Source organism: Protopterus annectens, chromosome 1.part1 (assembly GCF_019279795.1).
Source record: "Protopterus annectens isolate FY-2018-M chromosome 1.part1, PAN1.0, whole genome shotgun sequence".
In the NCBI taxonomy this organism is placed as follows: domain Eukaryota; kingdom Metazoa; phylum Chordata; order Ceratodontiformes; family Protopteridae; genus Protopterus; species Protopterus annectens.
This window is the reverse complement of record NC_056726.1, coordinates 817,515,613-817,540,612: the sequence shown is the minus strand read 5'-3', so window position 1 is coordinate 817,540,612 and position 25,000 is coordinate 817,515,613. Positions and strand designations below refer to the sequence as shown.

Here is a 25,000-nt window from a genome sequence, read left to right as displayed (position 1 = left end):
CACACACACACACACACACACACACACACACACACACACACACACACACACACACACACACACACACACACACACACACACACACACACACACACACACACACACACACACACACACACACACACACACACACACACACACACACACACACACACACACACACACACACACACACACACACACACACACACACACACACACACACACACACACACACACACACACACACACACACACACACACACACACACACACACACACACACACACACACACACACACACACACACACACACACACACACACACACACACACACACACACACACACACACACACACACACACACACACACACACACACACACACACACACACACACACACACACACACACACACACACACACACACACACACACACACACACACACACACACACACACACACACACACACACACACACACACACACACACACACACACACACACACACACACACACACACACACACACACACACACACACACACACACACACACACACACACACACACACACACACACACACACACACACACACACACACACACACACACACACACACACACACACACACACACACACACACACACACACACACACACACACACACACACACACACACACACACACACACACACACACACACACACACACACACACACACACACACACACACACACACACACACACACACACACACACACACACACACACACACACACACACACACACACAACACACACACACACACACACACACACACACACACACACACACACACACACACACACACACACACACACACACACACACACACACACACACACACACACACACACACACACACACACACACACACACACACACACACACACACACACACACACACACACACACACACACACACACACACACACACACACACACACACACACACACACACACACACACACACACACACACACACACACACACACACACACACACACACACACACACACACACACACACACACACACACACACACACACACACACACACACACACACACACACACACACACACACACACACACACACACACACACACACACACACACACACACACACACACACACACACACACACACACACACACACACACACACACACACACACACACACACACACACACACACACACACACACACACACACACACACACACACACACACACACACACACACACACACACACACACACACACACACACACACACACACACACACACACACACACACACACACACACACACACACACACACACACACACACACACACACACACACACACACACACACACACACACACACACACACACACACACACACACACACACACACACACACACACACACACACACACACACACACACACACACACACACACACACACACACACACACACACACACACACACACACACACACACACACACACACACACACACACACACACACACACACACACACACACACACACACACACACACACACACACACACACACACACACACACACACACACACACACACACACACACACACACACACACACACACACACACACACACACACACACACACACACACACACACACACACACACACACACACACACACACACACACACACACACACACACACACACACACACACACACACACACACACACACACACACACACACACACACACACACACACACACACACACACACACACACACACACACACACACACACACACACACACACACACACACACACACACACACACACACACACACACACACACACACACACACACACACACACACACACACACACACACACACACACACACACACACACACACACACACACACACACACACACACACACACACACACACACACACACACACACACACACACACACACACACACACACACACACACACACACACACACACACACACACACACACACACACACACACACACACACACACACACACACACACACACACACACACACACACACACACACACACACACACACACACACACACACACACACACACACACACACACACACACACACACACACACACACACACACACACACACACACACACACACACACACACACACACACACACACACACACACACACACACACACACACACACACACACACACACACACACACACACACACACACACACACACACACACACACACACACACACACACACACACACACACACACACACACACACACACACACACACACACACACACACACACACACACACACACACACACACACACACACACACACACACACACACACACACACACACACACACACACACACACACACACACACACACACACACACACACACACACACACACACACACACACACACACACACACACACACACACACACACACACACACACACACACACACACACACACACACACACACACACACACACACACACACACACACACACACACACACACACACACACACACACACACACACACACACACACACACACACACACACACACACACACACACACACACACACACACACACACACACACACACACACACACACACACACACACACACACACACACACACACACACACACACACACACACACACACACACACACACACACACACACACACACACACACACACACACACACACACACACACACACACACACAGCCACACACACACACACACACACACACACACACACACACACACACACACACACACACACACACACACACACACACACACACACACACACACACACACACACACGCACAGAGACACACACACACACACACACACACACACACACACACACACACACACACACACACACACACACACACAGAGACAGAACACGCAGAGAGACGACAGGACACATGAGACACGCAGAGACAAGACACGCAGAACCAGAGACACGCAGAGACAGAACATGAGAGACAGAGACAGCAGAGACAGACACGCAGAGACAGAGACACGCAGAGACAGAGACACGCAGAGACAGAGACACGCAGAGACAGAGACACGCAGAGACAGAGACACGCAGAGACAGAGACACGCAGAGACACGCAGAGACAGACACGCAGAGACACGCAGAGACAGAGAGGGTTACCATGGAACCCCCATGGCTTCACCCATGTCAGTTGGAGCCCAGTGTCCACTTACAAGTAGTATTTGAGACTTCCAAGTGACTGTGCCCCTTATGTGTGTTCATGGTATACTGCAACCAGTTAGACTGCCAGTCTGATAACAAGGTTTGACCTCTGTGTGTACCAGCCAGTATTATGATAGCTGATTGCCAAAAAGTCTGTCTTGGAGTGAATAACAGTACCAGTTAGCAATGGAAAAGTCATCCAAAGAATGAACAAAAAAATTCTACTCTGATACACTTAAACAAGATTTCAGTTACCAAGAGAAATGAAAATAAAATTTTTTGCTCGCTTACAGTAAGTGACTGAAACCTCTGCTGAAAACATTTGGCTACAATCTAACCATCTTGATTTTGCTTCTGCCAGTTAGAAATTTCCAAAGTCCAGATAACGGTTTCAGACAAGAAAACCGTGTATGTGTCATACACTCCCCAGAGTAGTATGCTGCATGGGATTAAAGGGACCAAACATACAACGAAATATAAGGGGGGTGGTTAGACTTTCAGAGAACATGAAAGGTTAGAGGTAATTTCATGGGCTCAGATTGTGTAGCTTAATTGGTTTTAAAACCGTAAACAATATGGCATTCATTGAAATTTGACATGGTTAGAAGATTAGCATGAGGATTCATGTGCGTGGAATTGTATGTGATCTTAAAAATATAAGAAGATTTTGAAATGGATGCTGTGATGTGTAGCTTCCATGGGCATCTTTACAGTAGTTACTATTCTAGGCATTGTTTTAAAGTGTCTATTCCCCAACTATCTCAAATTTCCTTTTGCCATATAACTTAATATTTTGTCCAGTTGTATGTCAAGCTTTTGGCGAAGCTAATACTATTGGAATTTCTTTCTAGCACCTCAACCACAAGTGATAGTGCAAGATTCCAAGCTGATACAGCACATGAACACAACTGGCATGGTAAGGATTTTACACAATGCTAGGCTTAACTGTACTGGAAGTAAAATGAACAAGACAGGACTTGGCATGACACTTTTTTTTTTAACACTGTTCTAACTTTTTTGTGTTAGAAATTGGTTCTTTTTTGCAAAATGGATGGATTTACAAGTAATACAGGAAAATGTAGGAGCATTTTGGAAGTGTACAGAACTTGAAACCTGAGTATTGTGCATAATGAAATGAAGTAGCTATGCTTGGCAGCAAAACGGTGTCTGTCCTCCTGTGCATCTCTTGCAGTAAGCTCCATTGTAGGCATGTGCCAACCACAGCTTAGATCCTTCAGCGGATCCTTCAGCGGCACCTTCTTGAGAAGTGTGTAACAGGGCTATCAATGTCTTCATGACCCATCACTGTAGGTGGTACTAAGCTGTTTCTCAGATGTTAGCAGTGTCCAGTACTTTTGTTTTCACTACTCTGTTAAGCATTTCTTGTCTGTATATGTAACAAACTTTGGGACATTTCAGTGCAGCTTACATTTTATTGTGCATTTAAGTGTTAAAATTTGTGATGACTGTACAAGTTACGTATCTTGACTGCAGAAATACCCTTCATGGGTTGTGGTACATAATATCTCCAGTTTCTATGCTTAGGGTTGTTATTGCCAGTTTTGTAAGATTCTGCACCTTGTAAATTCTTGTGATTACTAATATATTTGATTTTCATGTAAAATCCTTGTCAGGATTCCAGATTACACCTTTTCAGGTGAAGTCCTGTAAATGAGAAACGAGGAAGGCAGACATGCAGAAACAAAGCCCAGCCAAACTGAGCATTTTATGTTTGGCTCCCAGGAAACCTTTTATCTAGTAATCTTTTCTTTTTTTAATATTGCAACATTAGTGTATATGCCAAGTAGGTAATGTAAGGCCTTAATTGTAGTCCAGAATATCTGAGCTTGAAAATCATGTAAATCATCAAGAAAATGTGGGTACATATTGAGAAAAAAATACATAAATAAGAGTTTAACTGTTCCTTAGAACTGATGAGATGCCACTAAGAACTGTTCAGGTTTCTGGCCAAATTGCATGCATTCATAAGATAACATGGGCTGCTGTTTGAGCCTAACCATACCTCCAGACTGACAAAATGTTTGCCTCATTTTTACTCTGTTACTCAAAAAATATGAGGCTTTGGGGAAAATCATTGGAGACTGAGGTGACTAAATCTACATTTGAATTTCAGATGTATACAAATGCCAAACCTTTTTAGTATATTCATTTTCTAAGTTTGTAAGAGCAATATTTAAATTGTTTCCCTGTTTTTGGGCGTTTAGCCCCCACTTCCCCCAAATTTCTTGCACTTGCAGGCTAAGAAGTACGAGTACAACCTTATGATTCAAACTATCCACAGACTTATTAAAAACTGGTTGAAAAGTTATGCCCCCCCCCCCCCAGTACAGATGTTGTATTCTAATCCCAGAGGAGCCAAATGCAACTTTCTCAGTCGGTCAGTTGAGCCCCCCCACTTACACAGGGTTGGGATACATGTCGGTCAAGAGAGAGAAAACCCTTAATGCTCTGATTTCCCAACCAGGCCTTGGCGTGTTACATAAACAGCAGGATTACATATATTAGCTCCCATGCAAGGATGTGGGGCTAGTAAACGGACATAGACCAGGATTCCAGTCACTGCAGTATGAGTTGTTGGGTATGCTGTTGCTGGACACACTCAAAGTTCTACGTATGTGTTGGAACTAGAGATTGGGGTGCCTGCCTGAACAAGGTCCACCTTGAATGGAGCCCCCTTGGAAATTTCCTGTTCACCCCCTTTAGAGAGCACTTTTTCTCCCTGCTGTGCTCTACAGCACAGTGGGGGTGTGGACAAATGGATACTTAATTTGTCAAAAAGTTAAATCTTTAAATAAAAAATGAACTGCAAAATGGAAATTCAGTGGGTTCAACAGTCATTGTTGATTTTACTGAACATGAACCAAGTTTGGTTAGTCAGTGCCAATCAATGAAGACCATACTGAAAAAATTTATTTTTTTATGAAACCGAGTCTTAAATCGTAAGCCATCCTTCTAGTAATACAAGAATTGCATTTATTTTAGCTGTTAAAGGATGTTTGGTGCAACTTGGTCTTTCCGCATGCTTTTAACACTGGAAGGACTGCAGGAAGGATTTGACTAATGAAACAACTATGTACCATCTTTTATCTTACTGTGTGTTTGATTTGTAGAGATGATACCATGAACTGAATTGGTTTAATGTGAGACTGTAAAAATTGTAGCACATTGTATTTTGTAATGTGCGTCTGGTTGTGTCTCCCCCCCCCCCCCAAACATCTTTTTTAAATTGGACCACCTCATATTGTTCCATATCTCCTGTGAGGTATAGTAGTTTGCACAGCTTGTTTAGCAGTGGTGGTGGCCTTTTGTGGTTTAGTAAATGTTGAACAAATCTGCTTGCTAGTTAGAATCCTTAATGTAGAGTTGTCTGCAAGTGGGCCAACACCTTCCCCTTTAGAATTTGCCATGGCGTTTTGTGCTGTGTAATAGCTTTAGCTTTAGCAAGAGGATGCATTTTGTGCAGTGCACAGTAAAATTCAGTGGCAAAATCAGGGATGCCTTTTTAAGGTAGGGGCAGTTAAAGGGTATCTTGTAGGTCTGTTACTTCATGTAGCAACTGATGCCTTTTAACTGCAATTTTAAATCCAAGTAAAGAATTGGAGTACATGCCTTTGCTTACCTTGGACTAAGCTTTGATATTCATAAAACAAAGCAGGAAAAACTTGGTCAATAGGGATTAGCCACTTGATTGAGATTGCTGAATAACTCAAACTTTCACTTACACAGTTTTCCATTGGACACTTCCTTGACCACTTGTCGGTTTTGCACTGACACTGTGGATCAGATTTGAACCACTAGTGCTTCCGTTTGGGGAAAATACTTGTAGAGCTGTAATTTGCCTTTTACTCTGCAAATGGGTGCTTTGCCATCACATCTTGTAGGAAAGCCACAGTTCATAATTTAAGATGTCAGATTACTTTCCGAGCCATTTTTTTTAATTTTTGTGTTTGGGCAGATCTTTGTTCATATGTGCATACTAGGCCCCTGTAAGCCTAGCCATGTAACCTAAATGTGACCCAGAAGTCTGATTTATGTAGGGGTTTTTACTTACCGACTGCCTCTGTCCATCAGAGATGTAGGCACTAGACCAGTGGTGAATTTCCAGTTACCCATCCACTGGTCCTAGTTGCACTTGAGGGGAGGCACTCTGAAATGGATGGCAATCTATTACAGAAAATGGGAATTATCTGAGAAACATGTCTGTGTCTGCAGCCTGATGTTCCTCGTGTTACTCTGCTGCAGTCATCACACTTCGGGTTATCCTGCCGTCAGGCGGTCCCACAGTCTGCCCGAATTCCAAAGTCTTGGTCCGGCGTCGGTTGCTGTTGCTTCTTCCCTGACGTCAGAGCGCCAGGGGTATATCAGAGGCATCCAACGCCATTTTCTTCAGTCTTTCTTGCCGCGCGGTGCCCGAAGCAGAAGCAGTTCGCAAGTGCCGGTCGGCCAACACCTGAGATTTTCGAACCGAGTTTCAGTCTGAAGTCTTCAAAGCTAAGTACCCCGTTGGGGAACCTTTTCTTGCCTCAGTCCGATGTCAGAAAAAGTTAACAATTGCATTTATTGTGGGAAGCAAATACCTCATAAGGATTTTCATTCTTTTTGTATACCTTGCCTAGGCCCAGACCACGACGTCACTGATTGTCGGTTTTGTGCTAGGTTCAATAAGCGAACTATAAAGCGACGCTTTGATTTCGCATGACACTACTTTGGTAGAAAATTTAATTACACTATGCCGTCGGAGCAACCGACTACCGGCGTGCATAAAAAATGCAAAGATAAAGACAGGCAGCCTAGATCCAAGCCAGACTCCGAGGCCTCTGCTGGGCTGGTCGCCGGTTCTCTGGTTTTCAGTGAGGTGCCTACGCAGCCCCTGGCTACCGCTGAATTGGATCCCCAGACCGCTTCGGATCCCCCAGCAGAGAGTTCTAAGCCGACGCAGCCATTTTCTTTAGGCCCTACCGACGACATTGCAGTAGGGGAAGCCAGTGCTTTAGAAACACCTTCGGTTTCCTGAAGGTGTCTTCAGACCGACTACTCTCACCATAAAATCTTATGCTAAGCTTAAGACTCCTCTAAAATCAAAAAAGCCTACACTTCAGTCTCCAGGTCAAGGCCCTATGCCTAAGAAACAAATGCTTAAAATGGCTGAAGATTTGATTTCTTTGATCAGGGGTTCCCAAACCCCCCCCCCCCCCGACAAAAGGCCTAGACAAGAGGAGGATTATGCCTCCTCTGATCAAGTGACTGTTTCCTCAGGCTCCTCTGAGGAACAGGATTACTCCTTTCCCCCTTATGAAGATTCTGATGCTGAAGACTCCATTCCCTTAGCTTCTCCCCCTGAAGATTACTCCTATGGGGAAACCTTACATACCATGAGGGAACATTTCAACTGGGAAGGTCAGGACTACTCCAACTCAAAGAAAAGGCTCCGAGAGTTTCTTTTACTCCCCCAGCACAGACCTCTTGCTATCCCCCCAGTTTTGGACATTGTGGATGATGTTTTCTTAGAATCTAGTCTAAATCCAGATTCTCTGCCTCCTGCTCCAGCCAAACCAGATAGATACTATAGAGTGCCTGACTCACACACATTCCTATACAAAAGCCCTGTTGCTGATCCAGAGACAATCTCCCAGGGTCCCAAAGGGGCTAAGACTTCTATGGCTAAAAATCCTGTACCCTCTGAAAGGGACTCCAGAGCACTAGATAGGTGGGGGAAGAAGGTTTACACCTCAGCTACTCTAGCTATGAGAGCACTAAATTGTCAATTTCACGTGTTTAAATACCAGCAATTCCTAATGTCTCAAATAAAACAAAAGATGGACATGCACCCTCAACAGTCTCAATTCAAGGAAATGCAAGATCTGTTGCATGCAGCTGAACAGGTGGGCAAACATACTTTACAATGTGGTTTTGATGCCTTGGAAGCTTTCTCTAGAGTAGCTGGTACTGGGTCTGTTATACATAGGCATGCTTGGTTAAAGGAACCATCTCTGCCTGATCATGTTAAAGCAAAGTTACTGGATGTACCCTTACAGCAGGATGTCTTATTTGGGGTTAAAGCAGAGGAGGTTTTAAAGAAAATGGAGGATAAGGCAAAATCTATGCAGACGGTCAAAGATTTCTTACAGGTACAGCCCCCACGCTTCAGCAGAAATTGGCCAACAAAAAATTGGTCCTTTCCAGCTTCTGACAGACCACAGAGGGGTAAATACAGGCGCCCAAGGGGCAGAGGACAAGCACAAATCCCTTACAAACCTCGCCAATGGGGCACTGCAACACAGAAGGGAGGAGAGGACAGGTCCCAAACTACTAGAAGGCAAACACAGTGACTTAAACCTCAAACTGCCAAGCAAAACTCTCTTGGCAGCTCCCTTGGGAGGAAAATTAGCACTTTTTGCAGGCAACTGGCACATTGTCACAAAGGACAAATGGGTCCTAGACATTATCTCACACTGATACAGATTCCATTTCCACACCTTGCCAAGGATAAAAGGAATGCCATACCTGCCACAAAGTCAATGGGCAGAGGCACAAAAACAAATTACAGCTCTCATGGACATGAGAGCCATTCACCTGGTACCTACACAGGAGCAAGGCCAAGGATTTTACTCAAGGCTCTTTCTAGTCCCCAGAAAGGACAATGCTTGGAGACCCATTCTGGACCTTTCAATTTTAAACACCTTCTTGCAAATACCCAAATTCAAGATGCTAACACTACAGCAGCTTCTTCCCATGTTGGGCAAGAAAGCTTGGCTAGTAACGTTGGACCTCAAGGAGGCATACCTGCATGTCCCTATCAGCCAAAATTGCAGAAGATACCTCAGTTTCATTGCAGGTTCAACCCATTACCAATTCTCTGCACTGCCCTTTGGCTTATTTACTGCGCCCTGGGTCTTCACAAAATGCCTGGCACCAGTAATTGCATACTGCAGACAAAGAGGAATTCAAATATACCCATACCTGGACGACTGTCTCATCCAAGCAGAAAGCAAGGACATTCTCTTACAATACCTGGCTTTTGTAAAACATCTTCTAAGTTGACTAGGGTACACAGTAAACGAAAAGAAATCAAAACTAGTGCCCTCACAAAATATGACATTCCTGGGTGCCAGCTTGAATACAACGGCCCAGATGGCTTATCTGACGCCAGACAAACAACTACAATTAACTCAATACTTCAGAACAATGGCAGCAAAGACCCAACTCCCTGCAAGAAAAATTCTGCAGGCCTTTGGCTTCATGGCATCTTGCATACTACTACCATTTGCAAAACTGCATATGAGGAAATTACAATGGTACCTAAAAAGCATATGGACTCAACACAGCCACAGCTTGGAAACAATGATGCCTCTCATTCTCTGCCTTCAACAGGAGTTTCTATGGTGGTCACAGGCATATCACCTCAACAAGGGTCAGCCTTTCACCCTACCCCCAGCCAGGCAAACTATGACAACAGATGCATCGGACTATGCCTGGGGGGCACACATGGCAGGACGGTGCATTCAAGGCATATGGACTGCAGATCAAAGGGATCTGCACATCAATCAAAAAGGAATGCTAGCTGTACAAAATGCTCTGACAGCCTTCAAAGGACCTCTTACATCCAGGACAGCACAACACCACAGTAATGTGGTACATAAACAAACAAGGGGGTACACACTCCTACCCTCTATGCAGGCAAGCAATGACCTTGTGGAACACAGCACTGGCTTACCAAGTTCAATTACAAGCTCAATTCCTGCCAGGAAAAGAACACATTGGCAGACGACCTAAGCAGAAACATCATGGATCCCCACGAGTGGAAACTGGATCCACAAGTATTCACAATGATAGCTCAAAAATGGGGGCTCCCAGACATAGTTTTGAGGGCTGGCAAACAGGTCTATCAGCTAACACAATTTTGCACAAGGACTTTTCACCATCAAGCTTGGAAAGTGGACGCACTCTCATTCAGTTGGAAAATGCTAACCGTATATGCCTTTCCTCCATTACCCCTTCTCACAAAGGTGCTACTGAACGTCAGGATGGAGAGACCCCGAATGATACTCATTGCCCCAGACTGGCCACACCAGCACTGGTACCCACTATTAAGGAATATGGCCCAGGGCCCACCATGGATTCTACCACAAATTACCCACCTGCTCACACAGCAAGACAATCAGATTCTACACAGCCAGCTCAAAACCTTAAACTTGGCTGCATGGCAAATCACCTAAGCAACCAGCCAGCTCCTCTCTCACAAGCTGTTATGGATGTTATTCTGGAGGCCAGGAGGCCCAGCACCAGGAAAGCCTACTCAGACAAATGGAAAAGGTTTTGCGCCTGGAACCAAGCTAAAGGCCAAAATACCATTCAGCCTGACATACCTCAGATTCTGCAATATTTAACTGAGATGTTACACAAAGGGCTTTCTTTTTCATCTGTTAAAATCCACGCCTCAGCTATTTCTGCTCACTGTAACACGGATCCTCCCTTATTTTCACATCCACTCCTAAGGCAGTTTCTCAGAGGGACCAAAAACATTAGGCCTCCCAGGAGAGCACCAACACCTACTTGGGACCTCAACTTTGTTCTGGAAAAACTCACTCTACCTCCTTTTGAGCCAGCTTTCTCAGCTGACTTAAGGTTTATATCATGGAAGACTGCCCTGCTGCTAGCAGTCACTTCAGCTCGAAGAGTTTCAGAGCTTCAGGCACTAATGGCAGTAGAGCCTTTCCTCATTTTTCATCAAGACCGTTTCTCTACGAACTAACCCCTCCTTTATGCCTAAGGTGGTATCCAGTGTGGCTCTAAAATCAAACCATCCATTTACCCACCTTCTTTCTAAATCCACAGAACAAAGGAGAAAGACTCCTGCATTCCTTGGACATTCACAGGCAGCTACATTACTACTTGGATAAAGCTAAGGTTTTCAGAAAATCTGACCAGCTTTTTGTATCCTATGCTACAGCATCACAAGGAAAGGCTATCTCAAAACAGACCATTTCCAAATGGATAGGACATTGCATACGTTTTTGCTACACCCACCATGGAAAACCAGATGTTCATCGTGTTTCACTGTTGCAGTCATGACTGTAGGGGTTCTCCCCTGCCGGCAGGCAGCCCTCGGTCGGCCAGAATCCCAAAGTCTGGGTCCGGCGTTGGCTGTTCAACCCTGCTCCCTGACGTCAGAGTGCCAGGAGTATAAAGCTGACAGCCGACGCCATCTTCTCCAGTCTTTCTTGCCATGCGGTGATAGCAGTTTGCAAGTGCCGGTCGGTTGACTCCTGACGAATATTCCTATTTACTTCGGTCCGAAGACTTTCTTCTCCACTCAACGCCAAGTACCCCGTTGGGGAAACTTTTTTCTTGCTCCACTCCGATGTCAGAAAAAGTTAATAATTGTATTTCATGTGGGAAGCAAATACCTCATAAGGATTTTCATTCTTACTGTATTCCTTGCTTAGGCCCTGACCACGACGTAGCTAGTTGTCGGTTTTGTGCTAGATTCAATCAACGTACAATTAAGCGAAGGTACGATTTTGCTTTTCATTACTTCGGTAGGCGCTTTAACTACAAAATGTCGTCTGATACGGTTCCATCTACCGGAGTTCACAAGCGTAGCAAGGATAAAGACAGGCATCCGAGGTCCAAATCTGATGATAGCGCACATGTGGAGCCAGCTTCAGGTTCGGTCGTCGTCAGTGAGGCGCTTTTACAGCCCCTGTCGTCGGCCATTTCAGAACCGACGGCCGAAACGGACTCTCATGAGGAGCCAACCAGGCCTTTAAATATCTCTGTTGCAGGACCTTTGAACAATGCTCCTTCGGATGGGTCCGGAGCCGCTGTGCAGGTACCGGCTTCCGAAGGGGTTTTCAGGCCTACTCAGCTTCAAGTAAAGGCAAAGGCAAAGACTCCTAAGTCAAAGACTTCAACACAGGCCTCTTCTGAACCGGCTCCTAAGTCACAGAAACAGTTACTCAAGATGGCGGAGGATTTACTTACTATGATTAGGGGTTCTCATCCCCCTCCAGACAAAAGGCCAAGGCAGGATGTTTATTATAATTCCTCTGATCAGGCTTCTGTTTCCTCAGTTTCTTCTTCTGATCAGGAATATTCTTTCCCTCCTTATGAGGATTCTGATGCGGAAGATTCCATTCCTTCAGCCTCTCCTCCTGAAGATTTTTCTTTTGGGGAAACTCTGCATGAAATGAGGGAACATTTCTACTGGGAGGGACAGGAGTATTCAGAATCCAAGAAAAGACTGAGGGATTTTCTTCTCCTTCCCCAACATAGACCCCTGGCTATTCCTCCTGTTTTGGATATTCTGGATGATGCCTTTTCGGAGGCTAACTTAACCCCTGATTCTTTTCCTCCTGCTCCTGTTAAGCCTGATAGATATTACAGGGTTCCTGATTCCCATCAGTTTTTATACAAGAATCCTACTGCTGACCCTGAAACCATTTCTCAGGGTCCTAAGGGTGTTAAGGCCACTACTGCTAAAAATCCCATTCCTACTGAAAAGGATTCTCGAGCCTTGGAAAGATGGGGCAAAAAGGTGTACACTTCTGCTACTTTGTCCATTAGGGCTTTAAACTGTCAGTTTCATATGCTTAAATATCAGCAATTTCTCGTCTGTCTTAAAACAAAAATTTACTTCCATTTCTGCCTGTGCAGATGATAAGGAATTACATGACTTATTGCATGCCACTGAACAAGTTGGGAAGCATGTTTTACACTGTGGATTTGATGCCAGACTTCTTGTAGGGCTGCAGCCTCTGGCACAGTCATTAGAAGACATGCATGGCTAAAGGAACAAAATTTACCTGAACAAGTAAAGGCTAAATTATTGGATGCTCCTGTTCAGCATAATGTTTTGTTTGGATCTAAAGCCGAAGAGGTGATTAAAAAGATGGAGGATAAGGTGAAATCCATGCAAACAGTTAAAGATTTCTTACAAGTACAGCCTCCTAGATTTAGCAGGAATTGGCCATCAAAAAACTGGTCCTTTCCCTCTTCAGACAGGCCTCAAAGGTGTAGATATAGACTCTCCAGAGGGAGGCCTCAAACAACCTGTTTATAGACCAAGACAGTGGACTGCTTCTACCCCTAGGGGAGGAGAAGACAGGCCACAGTCTCAAAGGAAACAAACTCAATGACTCCCTCTGTTGGGCTGCAGGAACGTCTTGCCTGGAAGCCCCTCTCGGAGGAAAACTTTCTCTCTTTTATCAAAATTGGACTCAAATAACCCAGGACAAATGGGTTTTGGATCTGATTTTAAGAGGTTACAAATTCCATTTTCATACTTTGCCAAGGCCAAGCGGATGGCCAGACCTTCCAAAACATCAATGGACGGAGGCCTTAAACCAGGTGGAAGCTCTTTTGGCTATGAATGCCATAGAACTGGTTCCTCTCTCAGAGATGGGAAAAGGGTTTTACTCAAGGCTCTTTCTAGTCCCAAGGAAGCAAAATTCATGGAGACCCATTCTGGATCTGTCGGTCTTGAACACCTTTCTAGAGATTCCAAAATTCAAGATGCTTACTCTACAGCAGTTACTTCCAATGCTGTCCAAAGATGCATGGATGGTGACTTTGGATTTAAAGGAGGCATATTTACACATTCCCATCAGGCAGGATCGCAGAAAATACCTCAGGTTCAAGGCCGGATCGAGGCACTTTCAATTTTCTTCGCTGCCCTTTGGATTGTCTACTGCTTGGGGTCTTCACCAAATGCCTGGCTCCAGTAGTAGCTTATTGCAGACTCAAGGGAATTCAAATTTACCCTTATCTGGACGATTGTCTAATTCAGGCAGACAGCAAGGATGTCTTACTCCAGCATCTAGACTTTGTACTAAACCTCCTCAAATTCCTGGGATTCTCTGTAAACATAAAAAAGTCAAATTTGACACCATCACAACAGATAACTTTTCTGGGTGCTCTTCTAAACACTACAACCCAGATGGCATTTCTGACATCCGAAAAACAATTACAGCTGGCATCAACTTTCAAAGCCTTGGCAACTCTAACTCATCTATCTGCAAGGAAATTCCTGCAGGCTTTGGGTTACATGGCCTCCTGCATCCTTCTCGTACCATATGCAAGACTACACATGAGGAAAATACAGTGGTACCTAAAAAGTGTTTGGTCTCAGCATTACCACAGTTTGGACATACTGATTCCCGTCCTTCCTTGCTTTCAAAAGGAATTTCTTTGGTGGTCCAGGGTATGTGCTCTAAACAAAGGGAAGCCCTTCCGTCTACCTCCTGCCTTTCAGATTCTAACCACGGATGCCTCGGATTATGCTTGGGGAGCCCATTTTCAGGGCAATTGTCTGCAGGGCCTTTGGACAAAGGATCAGAAGCACCTGCATATCAACTTAAAGGAAATGTTGGCCGTTCAGAAAGTTCTATTGGCCTTCAGGAATCTCATACAACCAGGACAACTACTAATACGGACAGACAACACCACAGTTATGTGGTGCATAAACAAGCAAGGGGGATCTTATTCCTACCCCCTTTGCAGACTAGCCATGGATTTATGGAACACAGCTCTAGCTTGCAATATGGATCTTCAAGCTCAGTTTCTACCAGGGAAACAAAACTTACTGGCAGACAGTTTGAGCAGAAACCTTTCGGATCCACATGAGTGGATGCTGGACACCAAAATATTCAGGATGATAACAGCAGTATGGGGATGTCCTCTCATAGATCTCTTTGCATCCCATTTAAATCATCAGCTACAGAATTTTTGCATCAGGACTTTCCACAGAGAAGCTTGGAAAGTGGATGCCCTGTCATTCAGTTGGAGGAACCTCTCGGGATATGCTTTTCCGCCTCTACCTCTTCTTCCATGAGTTTTATTGAAGATAAAACAGGACAAACCCAAGATGATAATTTTGTTGGCTCCGAATTGGCCTCGGCAGTTTTGGTATCCAACTCTAAAAAACCTATGCCTGGAGCACCCTTGGATTTTACCTCAGTCTCCGAACCTTCTGTCCCAACATCAGGGTCAGGTTCTACACTCTCATGTCAGAACTCTCAGCCTGGCGGCCTGGTTAATCCGGGGCCTTTGATTTCTTCTTTCCTTCCCAAGCAGGTTATGGATGTCTTTTTAGAAGCCAGATGTCCTAGCACTAGAAAATCTTATGCAGGAAAATGGAAAAGATTTTGTTCCTGGATGCAGGCTCAGGATTCTGATCCTCTTCTTCCTAACATTAATTTTACTTTACTTGACAGATCTCTTGCATAAGGGTCTCTCTTTCTCTTCCATTAAGATCCATGCCTCTGCTATTTCTGCTCATTATAATACAGACACTCCCATCTTTTCCCACCAGCTCATGAGACAGTTCCTCAGAGGAGCTAAGACCTTAAGACCTCCTAGATCTCCTCCTATTCCTGCTTGGGATCTCAATTATGTTTTGGAAAAACTAACCTTGCCTCCTTTTGAGCCTGCCGTTTCTTCTGACATCAAGTTTTTATCTTGGAAGACAGCTATCCTGTTAGCACGAACCTCTGCCAGGAGAGTTTCAGAGTTACAAGCTCTTATGGCAGTGGAACCTTATATTATTTTTCATCAAGACAGGGTATCTTTGAGGACTAATCCGACCTTCATGCCTAAGGTGGTTTCCAAAGTGGCTTTAAATCAAACTATCCACTTGCCAACCTTTTTCCCCACTCCTCAAAATAAAGGGGAAAGGATCTTGCACTCCTTGGATGTACATAGACAGCTACGTTTTTACCTGAACAGAACCAAGGACATCAGAAAATTAGAACAATTGTTTGTTTCTTATGCTTCAAGTTCCCAAGGTAAAGCCATTTCTAAACAAACCATTTCTAAATGGATTGCTCATGGAATCATATTTTGTTATTCACACCATGGAAAGCAAATCCCAGGGAGCATTCGGACTCATTCCACTAGAGCTGCTGCCACTTCTGCGGCCTTCCTCAGGGGAGTTCCTACCAAGGACATTTTGGAAGCTGCAACTTAGAGTTCAGTGCATACTTTCTCTAAGCACTACAATTTACCTCTCTACTAAGTCTAGGGCAGGCTTTGCCTCTGCAGTCTTGCAGGGCCTTTTAGCCACCCCTTCTTCTTTATGACCACCTCCCTTTCTTTCAGCTTTGGGATTCTACCCTACATCGTGTTTCACTGTTGCAGTCATGACTGAACATAGTACAGTTGTGTACACCTACCATAAATGTAGATGTTGGAGTGTCTTCACTGTTGTAGTCTGGGTTTCCCTCCCTCCTGTCCCCTCTTATTTTTGCTTTTGTGTGGTTCCTTTTTTCACCATTCTTCTGAGGTGTATTTGCAAAGGTTATGGGACCATTTTCATTTTGGGACTCCTGACATCTGGGGCAAGAAAAACTGGAGAAGATGGCGTCGGCTGTCAGCTTTATACTCCTGGCGCTCTGACGTCAGGGAGCAGGGTTGAACAGCCGACGCCGGACCCAGACTTTGGGATTCTGGCCGAACGAGGGCTGCCTGCCGGCTGGGGAGAACCCCTACAGTCATGACTGCAACAGTGAAGACACTCTAACATCTACATTTATGGTAGGTGTACACAACTGTACTTTCCTGCTACCATAAGCCCCCACTCTAACAGGGCAGCAGCTACATCTACAGCCTTCCTCAGGGGGGTGCCAACCAAGGGTATTCTGGAAGCTGCAACTTGGAGTTCAGTACACACCTTCACCAAACATTACCACTTTACTCTAAGACTAGAGCTGGCTTTGCCACTGCAGTCTTGCAGGGCCTTCTAGCCTCCTCTAACCCTGTTTGACTCCATCTCCCATCCTTAGCTTTGGGATTCTACCCAAGTGTGATGACTGCAGCAGGGTAACACGAGGAACATAGTACAGTTTTGTACCTACCATAAATGTAGATGTTCGAGTGTATACCCTGCTGCAGTCCAGGTTACCCTCCCTCCATCCCCTCTGAACTAGCTGAACTTATCTCTACCACTCTATCCTATACTACCTCTGTGGTGTATTTGCTTGTGCCTAAGGGTTTTGTTTTATTTTTTCATATAGCTATATGTATATATGAATGTATATATGTCGGCCAAATTCCAAAGTCTAGGTGGCGGGAAGGCATAAACTTTCAGGTTTTTTCCAGCTGAACAAGAGAGCGTCCACTTTCCATGCTTGTTTGTGATAAGTTCTTGTGCAGAATTTTTGTAGCTGGCAATTCAGTGGGGAGGCAAAAAGATCTATGTCTGGGCATCCCCATTTTTGCATTACCATGCTGAAGATTTGTGGATTCAATTTCCATTTGTGAGGGTCCATGATATTTCTGCTTAGATCGTCTGCCAGAGTATTTTTCTTTCCTGGCAGGAATTGTGCTTGCAGGTGAAAGTACAGTTTTGTACCTACCATAAATGTAGATGTTCGAGTGCTAATACAGCTGCAGTCATAACAGATGGGTTCTCCTGCCGTCAGGCGGGTCCTCGGTCGGCCAAATTCCAAAGTCTAGGTCCGGCGTCAGTTGTAGTCGCTTCTTCCCTGACGTCAGTGCGACAGGGGTATAAAGGAACCAGCCGACGTCATTTTCTTCAGTTTTTCTTGCCCCAGATGTCAGGTGCCCTACTGAAGGCAATACATAAATTTGTGTAGTAAAACAATGCAATATAATCAAAAACAGTAGTTGCAAGCAAATACACCATAAATGAATACCCCAATCAGGTTGTATGAATTGGTGTTAGCCAATAGGCCTGTCCCAAGAGGGGAAGGAGGGAGGGAAATCTGGACTGCAGCTTTATTAGCACTCTAACATCTACGTTTATGGTAGGTACAAAACTGTACTATGTTCATCGTGCATACAGCTGCAGTCATAACAGATGGGTAGAATCCCAAAGCTAAGAAAGGGGTGGTAGGCACTAGATGGAACTAGGAGGAGCCAGGATGCCCTGCAAGACTGCAGTGGCAAAGCCTGCTCTAGTTTTGGAGTATAATGGTAAGTTGTAGTGCTTGGAGAAGGTATGCACAGAACTCCAAGTGGCTACTTCCAAAATATCTTTGGTAGGAACTCCTCTGAGGAAAGCTGCAGAGGTAGCTGTGGCCCTGGTGGAGTGAGATCTGATGCCTGTAGGAACAGTCTTGCCATGAAAAGAATAGCAAAAGCGTATGCAGTGGGCTATCCATTTTGAGATTGTCTGCTTGGAAATTGGCTTTCCTTGAGCTCCTACAGCATAGGACACGAAGAGCTGTTCTGATTTTCTGAAAGGCTTTGTTCTGTCCAAATAATAACGCAGTTGTCTGTGGATGTCCAAGGAATGTAGTAATCTCTCCCCTTTGTTTTGAGGATTAGGATAAAAAGTAGGTAGATGTATGGCTTGATTCAAAGCTACCCTGGATACCACTTTAGGCATAAAGGACGGGTTGGTTCGTAAGGAAACTCTGTCCTGATGGAAGATGATAAAAGGCTGCACAGCCATGAGAGCTTGTAGTTCTGAAACTCTACGAGCTGAGGTAATAGCCAGAAGGAAAGCTGTTTTCCAGGACAAATATTGCAAATCTGATGAGGCAGCTGGCTCAAAGGGAGGCAAGGTCAGTTTTTCTAGAAGGAAATTGAGATCCCAAGCAGGTATTGGTTGTTTCCTTGGGGGGTCTTAGATTCTTAGCCCCTCTGAGGAACTGTCTTAAGAGAGGGTGAGAATAAGGGTGGATCAGTGTTGTATTCTGCAGAAATGGCTGAGGCATGGATTTTGATGGAGGAGAATGAGGCATGGATTTTGATGGAGGAGAATGAGGCATGGATTTTGATGGAGGAGAATGAAAGTCCACTGCTTAGCAGCTCAGCTAGATACTGTAGTATTTGAGGTAAATTCAGTTTTCCAGGATCCTGGCCCTTTTTCTCATTCCAGTCACAAAACCGTTTCCATTTTGCGGAGTAAGCTTTTCTAGTTGACGGCCTCCTGGCCTCCAAAATGACATCCTGCACCTCCTTGGAGAGTAGGGTCTGTTGTGATGCTAAGAAATCTTCCATGCAGCTAGATTGAGTGTTTTTAGCTGGCTGTGAAGAGTTTTGAAGCTGTGCTGAGTCAGGAGAAGAGGCATTAGAGGCAGGGTCCATGGTGGAGAATGTGTCAGGCTCCTCAGGAGTGGGTACCAGTGTTGTCTTCGCCAGTCTGGAGCAATGAGAATCATCTTTGGTCTGTCTGCTCTGGTTTTCAATAGAACTTTGGGCAGCAGAGGAAGGGGTGGGAAGGCATAAACGGTCATTGATGTCCAACTGAAAGAGAGAGCGTCCACTCTCCAGGCCTTTGGATGGAAAATCTTTGAGCAGAATTTTGTCAATTGGTGATTTTTGTGGGAGGCAAAGAGATCTATGTCTGGCCTTCCCCATGCTTGGATTATTTCTGTAAAAACTTTTGGATGCAACTTCCATTCGTGTGGATCTGTCATATTTTTGCTTAGATTGTCTGCCAGCGTGTTTTCCTTGCCTGGCAGGTTCTGTGCTTGTAGTTCGATTTGTAAGTCCATGGCCATGTTCCAAAGTGACATGGCCAGTCTGCATAGGGGGTATGAATGTGTTCCTCCCTGTTTGTTTATGTACCACATAACTGTGTTGTTGTCCATTCTTATCAATAGTTGACCTGGTTGCAGAAGGTCTTTGAAAGCTATAATAGCATTTATTACTGCTAGCATTTCCTTTTGATTGATGTGAAGGTGCCTTTCTTTTTGGGACCATTTGCCCTGAATGCACCGATCTGTCATGTGCGCCCCCCAGGCGTAGTCCGAGGCGTCTGTTGTGATGACTTGATTTGCTTGAGGCTTGCTGAATGGAAGACCTGTGTTTGTTTGGCATGCTTGAGCCCACCACAGAAATTCCTTTTGCAGATATGGAATTAGTGGTATTGTTTCCAAACTGTGGCTGTGTTGAGACCATAGGTTTTTCAGGTACCATTGAAGTTTCCTCATATGCAGCTTTGCACATGGGATTAGTAAGATGCAAGATGCCATGAATCCCAGCGCCTGCAGGATTTTCCTTGCAGTTACCCTGGTGCAATTTGCTAGTGTTCTGAAGTATTGAGTTAGTTGCCCCTGCTTCTCTGGCGTGAGGTAGGCCATCTGGGTGTTTGTGTCCAAGTTGGCACCCAGGAAAATTATCTTCCGAGAGGGTATTAGTCTTGATTTCTTTTTGTTGACTGTGTATCCCAGAGAGTTCAACAACATTATTACATAAGCCAGATGTTTCAGAAGAATGTGCTTGCTGTCCGCTTGGATCAGGCAGTCGTCCAAATAGGGGTATATTTGTATCCCTTGAAGTCTGCAGTAGGCAATTACTGATGCCAGGCATTTCGTGAATACTCTGGGCGCAGTAGATAAGCCAAAGGGCAATGCAGAGAATTGATAATGGGTTAAACCTGCAAGAAATCTGAGGTATCTTCTGCAATTTTGTCTGATTGGGACATGCAGGTATGCCTCCTTGAGGTCCAATGTTACCAGCCAAGACTCCTTGCCCAGCATGGGAAGAAGCTGCTGTAGGGTGAACATCTTGAATTTTGGCACGAGTAGAAATGTGTTCAGGATAGATAGGTCCAAAATAGGTCTCCAATCTTTTCCCTTCCTTGGTACCAGGAATAGTCTGGAATAAAAACCTTGACCTTGCTCGTGCGTAGGTACCTCTTGAATAGCTTTCATGTTTATGAGATCTGTAATTTGCCTTTGTGCCTCTGCCCTTTGATTGTGTGGCAGGTTTGGCATGCCTCTCATTTTTGGAAGGGTGTGAAAATGGAATCTGTAGCCTCTGTTTATAATGTCCAGGATCCATTTGTCTTTTGTGACAATATGCCAATTTTTTGAAAATAATGCCAGTTTTCCTCCTAAGGGGGCTGCCATTTGAGTCTTGCTTGGCATGCAAAGGGGGTTGCCATTTGAGTCTTGCTTGGCATGCAAAGGAGAAAGTCATTGGGCTTGCTTTCTGAAAGATTGCGAGTTATCCTCACCACCTCTTTGTGTTGGTGCTTGCCATTGTCTGCCTCTAAACGATCCTTGGGATTGTCCCCTGCCCCTCGGGCATCTGTATCTACCTCTTTGGGGTCTGTCCATGGCTGGAAAGGACCAATTTTTTGAAGGCCAATTTCTACTGAAACGTTGGGGGTTGTACCTGTAGAAAATCTTTCCCAGTTTGCATTGATTTAGCCTTTTCCTCCATTTTCCTTAATACCTCCTCAGCATCAGCACCAAATAATACATCCTTTTGTAGAGGGGCATCTAGTAATTTAGCTTTGACATGATCAGGCAAGGTTTGTTCCTTGAGCCAGGCATGTCTACGTATGACTGATCCTGTAACAGCAGCTCTACATGAGGCCTCTAGAGCATCAAAACCACATTGTGGTTATGTGGGTATGCTTACCCACTTGTTCTGCACTATGCATCAAATCCTGCAACTCCAAGTCTGGTTGTTCAGGTTGTGACATTTTACTTTTCAATTGTGATAACAAAAACTGTTGGTATTTTAGCATATGGAACTGACAGTTTAAGGCCCTCATGGTTAAGGTAGCCGAAGTATATACCTTTTTTCCCCACCTTTCTAAGGATCTGGAATCTCTCTCTGAAGGTAATGGATTTTTAGCAGTGGAGGCCTTAATTCCCTTGGGGCCCTGTGAGATGGTTTCTGGGTCAGCAGCATGGCTTTTGTATAGAAATTGGTGTGAGTCAGGAACCCTGTAGTACCTGTCAGGTTTGACTGGGGCTGGAGGCAGAGAATCCGGGTTAAGGCAGGCCTCCGAGTAAACATCATCTAGGATGTCCAAGACAGGAGGTATAGCCAGAGGCCTGTGCTGAGGTAGCAAGAGAAATTCCCTAAGCCTTTTCTTGGAATCTGAATAATCTTGGCCTTCCCAGTGGAAGTGTTCCCTTAAGGTATGCAAAGTTTATCCAAATGAGTAATCCTCTGGGGGGGATACTGAAGGAATGGACTCCTCTGCATCAGAGTCTTCAAAAGGGGAGTAAGAATGTTCCTGATCATCAGAGTGCTCTGAAATAATGGAGCCCTGATCAGAGGAGGGGGATTCTTCCTCCACTCTGGGCCTTTTGTCTGGTGGGGGTTGAGTACCCCTGATAAGAGAAATTAAATCCTCAGCCATTTTAAGCATCTGTTTTTTAGGCATGGGGCCTGTAGATGGGCCCTGTGAAGCTTGTCTCTTAGAATGCATGGCTGCTTTAGACTTAGTGAAAGCCTTGATGGAAAAAGAAGAGGAAGGTCTGAAGACACCTTGAGTGGAGGTAGACCTGTCCACATTTTGAGGTTCAACGCCAAGAGTGGCTTCGGTATCTGTAGTCGGGGTGTGGGCCGAGGAGCCTGCGACCTCGGGCACAGGCGGCACCGCCAGTGAAGTGTCATCTGTAGTCAGGGGCTGCATAGGCGCCTCGCCGAGAACCGGACCACGTGTAGTCGGCTTTGGCGTGGTGTCGGAAGAGGCCGCGGACCTCGTGTGTCGGTCCTTATCTTTGCGTTTTTTAGACAAAACTGGAGTCGGAGTATCCGACATAATATAGTTAAATTGTTTTCCAAAATTAATGCTGGGCGAACTCCGCCCGATGCTTAATGGTGCGTTTGTTGAATGTAGCACAAAAGCGACAGACCGAGACTTCGTGGTCTGGGCTTAAACAAGGTATACAGAGGGAATGGAAATCCTTATGCGGTATTTGCTTCCCACATGAAATACAATTATTAACTTTGTCTGACATCGGTCTGAGGCAAGAAAAGTTTCCCCAGCGGGGTACTTAGCTTTCAAGAAGACTTAGGTTTCAAAATTTTCGTAATTTCAGGAGCTGGCCGACCAGCACTTGCGAACTGCTTCTGCTTCGGGCACCGCGCGGCAAGAAAGCATATATATATATGTGTATATATATATATATATATATATATATATATATATATATATATATATATATATATATATATATATATATTTTTTTTTTTTTTGCCTACCTATTAGGGGCTTCTTGGGGTATATTTGCTGGTAACTGAAGGTATTGTTTTTATTTTATATGTATATTTTTGATTAGTAATATGTATTGCCTACCCACTTGGGGGCACCTGACATCTGGGGCAAGAAAAACTGAAGAAAATGGCGTTGGATGCCTCTGATATACCCTTGGCGCACTGACCTCAGGGAAGAAGCGACAGCAACCGACGCCGGACCAAGACTTTGGAATTCGGACCGACTGCGGGACCGCCTGACGGCAGGATAACCCCAAGTGTGATGACTGCAGCAGGGTATACACTCTAACATCTACATTTATGGTAGGTACAAAACTGTACTTTCTATTTATATCTGAGGCAACATTTAGGCCTTTTAATCTAGCAGTTCTGATGCCGTTCACTTTGTGGATGTACAAAAAGTTAATCAAAACAGGGTACAGAGATGCTTTATATACCTGGCAAAGATGATCTGTCAGACGTCTGTAATGATACCTAGTAAAACAGGGCTTTGAGGTGATCAGCATTGGACACTACTCCTCGTGTAATTTTTGTAAGGAGCCTTTGCAGACATTCAGTTGCTGCATGTGTCTGATACCAAATGGAACATTTATACTCTGTTATTGGTCGTCTGAAGGCCAAGTACAGTGGTATGATGACCTCTCTGAGCCTAGATGCGATGTCCTTGCTTATAAGTTGAGCACACAGGATTTTCTTACTATCTTGAAGACTTGTTGGTCTAAGGCTCTGTTACTATCGAGTTCCTAGATCCCTAACTAATGC

General features: G+C 44.9%; 1 protein-coding gene across 1 annotated transcript in view; it reads left to right on the top strand.

The window, feature by feature from the left end:
* The window catches only part of GTF2A1 (general transcription factor IIA subunit 1), a 402,278-nt gene that overhangs the window by 34,408 nt on the left and 342,870 nt on the right, over positions 1-25,000 (top strand). The window contains exon 2 of the mRNA XM_044078441.1: positions 4,138-4,233. Within this exon, the coding sequence (XP_043934376.1) occupies positions 4,138-4,233 (96 nt within the window). The remainder of the gene's footprint in view (positions 1-4,137; positions 4,234-25,000) is intronic.